This window comes from Cydia fagiglandana, chromosome 11 (assembly GCF_963556715.1).
Source record: "Cydia fagiglandana chromosome 11, ilCydFagi1.1, whole genome shotgun sequence".
Taxonomy (NCBI): Eukaryota; Metazoa; Arthropoda; class Insecta; order Lepidoptera; family Tortricidae; genus Cydia; species Cydia fagiglandana.
Window position 1 is genome coordinate 15,628,911 of NC_085942.1, and position 6,259 is coordinate 15,635,169.

The 6,259-nt window shown below is 43.7% G+C and overlaps 2 protein-coding genes across 2 annotated transcripts in view; both read left to right on the forward strand.

Annotated features, from left to right (window-relative positions):
* The window catches only part of LOC134669058 (frizzled-2), a 31,893-nt gene extending 29,307 nt beyond the window's left edge, over positions 1-2,586 (forward strand). The window contains exon 3 of the mRNA XM_063526581.1: positions 1,099-2,586. Coding sequence (XP_063382651.1) covers positions 1,099-2,568 — 1,470 coding nt within the window. The 3' untranslated portion in view covers positions 2,569-2,586. The remainder of the gene's footprint in view (positions 1-1,098) is intronic.
* Positions 1-6,259, forward strand: part of LOC134669093 (cytosolic Fe-S cluster assembly factor Nubp1 homolog) — a 285,812-nt gene that overhangs the window by 211,333 nt on the left and 68,220 nt on the right. The gene's annotated exons all lie outside the window — the stretch shown is intronic.

The following is a 6,259-nucleotide window of genomic DNA, read 5'->3' on the forward strand; positions in this document are numbered from 1 at the left end:
ATCGTGATGCTGAATGTCAAAAACGTGTTAAGATGGTCATACTAAACAAATTTACACACAATTTATACACAAATCGAGAAAAAAAATCTAATGTACACCTTAAAGGCCCGAAGTAGACGAAACGTATGGGTATTTTTTTTTTCACAATATTCATATCGGACCCGTGAGAAACTTGTTCAGTATGACCATCTTAATACATTTTTGATATTCAGGATCACGATCCAAGAAACACTCGACTTCTACAATTTGCCCAATGATCGGCTTCTGTTTATAAATAGGTCAGGAAATGAATGCTCAAAAAACGTTGTAGAGGGAAATGCTAGGAACACAATTTTTGACTCCGTAACTTTGTTTGGACTAGTTAGGAGGTGAACATATCAAAAGTCCCCGGCTGTAGCCCCGCTGCTGGGGGGTAGAGGGGGGGTAAGAAGGTCGAATTTTTCGGTTTTTCATTGATATCTTGGAAACTTTGCGTCTTAGCGACATGACTACTAAGACAAACCGAAAGCTGATAAAATTAGTTACAAGTTTTATCCAGTCAAGTTTTTCGATATCATGTCAAAAATTGTGTTCGTAGCATTTCCCTCTATAACTTCTTATTGCTTGGCCTAAAAGAAAAAGAAAACAGACGAAATGAAGTATTCTGATTCTTTCAAAGACAAGTAGCTACTTTGTTTTGTCTGTGTTACGCGATAAATTCGATCGTAAAATGGCAATCAAGAATGTCTGAACTAAAGACACGTTGCATTTATTAGTCTACTTTACCGCTCTAACTCTAACGCCACCACTCACGCTAATAGAAACCGCATCGTAAATAAGTTTATTTTAAACAATTATTCAGATGTGCTCAAAACCACTTTGATGTCCTAACCACAAGATTAGTCATTTGAGAGGCCTGAGTAGTATTTAGCCAAGATCCTACTAAAACTATAGCAAATAGAATTCGTGACTAAGGCCGTATTTTTGTCACTGAGTCATGTGGTCATGTTCCATTAGCAATAGGTATTTTTACCCAATTTATGTATTCCTTTTTGTGCCTAACTAGATGACGTCGGCTAGATGTTTCGAAACTTAAATGTGTTTTCTTTGTAATTTCAGGTGCACCAGTACTGGCCGCTAGTCGAGATCAAGTGTTCAGCCGATCTCAAGTTCTTCCTCTGCTCAGTATACACCCCAATATGCCTCGAAGACTACCCGAAACCGTTGCCGGCCTGTCGATCCGTGTGCGAGCGGGCGCGGGCCGGCTGCGCTCCTCTGATGCAAAAATACGGTTTCCAGTGGCCCGAGCGTATGGCCTGCGAGAAACTGCCGCGGATGGGGGACCCCGACAAGCTCTGCATGGAGGAGACCAACCGAGCGCAGGAGCCCGAGCCTCCACGCGCGCCGCCGCCGCCGCGCCGGCCGCACTACAAGTGTAAGGATCCAAATTCAAAAAACTGCGAAAGCGGCCCGGCTGCAAGCCCGGGCGAGGCCGCAAGCGACGAGTGCGCGTGCACATGCCGGGCGCCGCTGGTGCCCGCGCGGCACAACGGCTCGGCCGCGCTCGCGGCGCTGCTGCCCGGCGAGGGCTGCGCGCTGCCCTGCCGCGGCGCCTTCTTCACCAGGGAGGAGAAGGAGTTCGCGGGCGTGTGGGTCGCGCTCTGGAGCGGCCTCTGCGCCGCCTCCACCCTCATGACGCTCACCACCTTCCTGATCGACTCCCAGCGCTTCAAGTACCCCGAGCGCCCGATCGTCTACCTGTCGGCGTGCTACTTCATGGTGGCCCTCGGGTACCTCGCCCGGCTCGCCATCGGCCATGACGAGATCGCGTGCGACGGCCCTCTGCTCAAAACCTCCGCGGCCGGCCCGAGCGCGTGTACCCTAGTCTTCATCCTCGTATATTTCTTCGGGATGGCGTCCTCGATCTGGTGGGTCATCCTATCGTTCGCCTGGTTTTTGGCGGCGGGACTCAAATGGGGCAACGAGGCGATCGCCGGGCACGCCCAGTACTACCACCTGGCCGCGTGGCTCATCCCGGCTGCGAAAACCGTGGCCGTCCTCCTGGCCGGGGCCGTCGACGGGGACCCGGTGGCGGGCATCTGCTACGTCGGCAACTCGTCGCCTGAGAATTTAAAGAAGTACGTTCTCGCGCCCCTGATCGTGTACTTCGCCCTCGGGGCGACGTTCCTCCTGGCCGGCTTCGTGTCGCTGTTCAGAATCCGGTCGGTCATCAAGCGGCAGGGCGGGCTCGGGGCCGGGTCGAAGGCGGACAAGCTCGAGAAGCTGATGATCAGGATCGGGGTGTTCAGCGTGCTGTACGCCGTGCCGGCCGGCGCCGTGCTCGGGTGCCTCGCGTACGAGGCGAGCGGGCACCTGCCGTGGCTGCGGCGCGCGGCGTGCGGCGCGCGCTGCGGGCCGCGGCCGCTGTACGCGGCGCTGATGCTGAAGTACTTCATGGCGCTGGCCGTGGGCATCACGTCGGGGGTGTGGATCTGGTCGGGCAAGACGCTGGAGTCGTGGCGGCGCGTGTGGCGCGGCGGGCGCGCGCCGGGAGGGGCGCAGCGCGCGCTGGTGAAGGGCGGCGTGTGACGCGCGGCGGCGGCGGCGGCGGGGCTGCCGGGGCCGGTGGTGCCGCCTGCCGCGCCCTCCGTCCCGCCGGTCGCGCCCTCGGCGCCCTCGGCTCGCTCCGGCCAGCCTCTGTCCGACTACGGACCCGTGTAAAATGTGCCATACGCGAACATTGTGTAGTGCCGGAGCCCGTGCCCGTGTGGACTTGTACTTTGGGGCGTCTATGCGGCTCCGTGACTTTCGTGAGTGTTTCGAACTAGAAAACTGGACTTCTCGGAAAGAAGTCCGAGTGAACACGGTTGAAAGTGTGGACCCGGGTTCGCCTGTGATATCCCATGAACCGAGTGTGGCGGTGCCGCCGCGCGTCTAGTCCTAGTATAACGCGCGCGCGGCGATATACGTAACTAATTTTAAGGAACTCCGTGCGAAAGGTCCGTTAAAGCGAAACCGACGACGGCGGCTGTCCTTCTCCGATGTACCATTATTAGTATTGTTTTCTTTTTCTCCCGCAATCTTTTAACTCATTTCGTTGGCCTTTTTAAGACCTTTCGAGCGGGACGGCGGCCGTAACGTCGAGCCTTCAGTTGTCACTTTGAATTTATTTTTTTAAATCATACCGGCGTTCATAAATGTGCTAAAACGAGGTATCTCTAATTTAGCAGCTTAATATTAATATGGACAAGCGAAAGTGCTATCTACATATATATAATGATTCCCTCTTAACAGATTGAAAATGCATAATACACACTTATTCATACTGACAAAAGAACTGTATACTCACTCGTACCTCTCGCTTTTCACGTTTTAATATTAAGCTTACAACAAATTATGCAAAAAATATATAAGCACAATACCTATCACAAGTCAGTAAGTTATTTAATATTAAAAGCAATAATGACTACCAAAACTACTATATTTTAAATTGTTAAATAAATTTCTGACTTGTGTAGTTCTTGTAAAGGTGTGATCAACTGTCAAAACCTGTGTTATTGCTTTCGTTTTTTACATAAGGTGCTCCTTCAAGTTGGCTATGTGCACTGTACTAGCAATATTAAACGTAGGTCTTATTATTACCTAATGTAAGTTGAGCACATAACGAAATTTGCAGGCGCAATTAAAACACCTATCAAGAGATTAAACCTCAGAATTAATGCATTTAATGTCCAATACTTGAAATGTTTAGGCTCATCATTATGAAATGTGCCTATTTACAATTATATAATATTCACACATCAAAATTAATGTAAATCCATTCCATAAATATTATTTGTCAATCTTATAGATGAGTCTTCATATTTCAATTCCCGCACCTGGACACCCAAGCCTACATAGATTGCTGATCAAAGTACAAGTTTTATAAAATAAGTGATAATATATTCTTATGTAACGGTTCTGCCGGACGTCTTAAATGTTAGATTATTGTAACTTTCAAGACTAAAACGTTTGTACTGACGATGCATTTCCTGCCATATAATAAATAGATTTTAATACACACATTGCCATCTGTATATTGAATTATAAATAGCGCTTGTAGAAATAAACGTAGGCTGAATGAAACTTTTTTTAATTCTGTATCTAGTTTTGACTCCTTTCATTCAGCCAACGATAATAGCGCCCTCTGTGACTCAGTACATGAAGTGCCATGCTCCGAAGTTCCATATTGCCCCACATTCGACTGAAGCACAGTGCTGCCATTGATTAAAATTAAATAGATGACAATACCACCGCATGGAGAAATTATCCATTTAAATTCATGTTTCACTTGTAATGCTTGTATTTTGAATGGATAGTTTTTACTTGCGTTTCTATGCTCTAAGGAAAAACTCAGTACATGAAGAAATTTTCACATTGTCATATTTGGCAGATAGCAAAATACATCCCATGTGTTCTGATTTCTGCACTGGGCGTTTCTGTGTAAACCAATCTAAGACCAAATATCGGGCCTGATTATAATATGCCTCTTCTTATTAAGGATTGTTGTTTTTACGACAGAATAGCAATTTGTATAAAATATAGCGTCGGCCTAAATCGCAAACCTCGTAACTCCATTTTAAGGAAATTAGTAATTGCTACCTTGGACAACAATACTTATAGTCGCAAACCTCGTAACTCCCCCGGAGGAGTTACGAGGTTTGCGATTTAGGCCGACGATAGATTTTGCGGTTAGAATGACCACAAACAACTGAAAAGTAACTTTTGTTACTCAGTTTTGACTTAGGGCAGTGTGTTAGGTCATCAAAATTGACCGTATGTGTACTGCTTTATAAATAAACGCTCAAAAGATACTGTTATAGAGTTAGACGTGCAATTGTGTAATTTTGTACATTGTTAATTTATATCACAGCGGTGACTGAGAGATTGTAATTGTATTCGAGGCGCCGCGGTGACGCGGAGATCATTATGTAATTTATTTTATATCTAACTGTAGATAATATTGAATAAAGCGACTTTTTTATGTACAAACGAATGGATTATTCATTTCCTTTTTACGATAACTCCAAATTTAAAATAACCCCCGACAGTAGGTATTATACTGCGCCATCTGGCGAGTTAAAACCTAAGACTCATCGCTAGCGCAAAAAAATCAAATAAAGATTATTGGAAATATTAATTATAATATTTACGAGTATAATGCACAGCTAGCCTCTCGTTGGAGGTAAACGTTTTTTTGTTATTTTTTCCCTATGGGATTTAAGTATATTTATTATTATTGAGAATAAAATGGGGTATTAATTCCACTGTTTTCAAAACAGATAAATAAAATAATCATTCCAGTCTATCAAGTATATTTTATAGAAGTTCTAAAAGCGCTACTTACTAGAATATAAAACCATGGCATTAGTGCTAATTTGAACGTTGTTTCCTCATTCCCAGTAACAAACCAAAAGCATAACCAATTAACCACCATATTAACAAAAACCAAGTACGAGTACCATACCATAGTAACAAAACTACCATAGCCACAAAACGGCCAGTAACAAATAATTAATACTTATAATGCGTGACAGATTCTAAAGTAAAGTTGGTCAGGCAAATTTTGTCAGTAGAAAAAGGCGAGAAATTCAAATTTTCTATGAGAAGATAACCCTTCACGCCTAAATTTTTTAAATTTGCCGTTATCTAAGATAGATCTCAACATTAGTCCTTAAACGTTTTTCCATTTTAAACATTTCGAATGCGGTAGGTACTTATTTTAAAGATAAGAAATTAATAACACAAAAACCACCACATGAAACATTTGGCTCAAACAAGAAACCCTTCGCTAGATGGCGTTAATGTCAAACATCACGAAGCGCCATCTATATATTTGATTGAGACTAACATAATAACTTTTATAATGAGACTTATTATGGACTTGTAAATAATAACAATCGTAATCAATAACGTTAACAAGATAATTAAAACTAAAATATTAAGTAAATACAAAATACTGCTGGACATAAGTATTATAAAGTTACTATAAATATCACATCATTACTTATTTATTTCAAACACTACAGTACTCAAGATGAAATTCAATAATCACATGGACGCAAGGGACTTTTTTGTTTCAACTCCTTGCTTTAATTATTTACACTTACATTGTATTGGTAGGTGACTAAAACTAATAAAAGAAAAATGTTACTGGTGTCTACCTAACAAAAGTTGAATTAATAGTCAATACTACCTTAATTTATCTGATTCAATTCTTGTTAAAATAAGCTTGTAATAT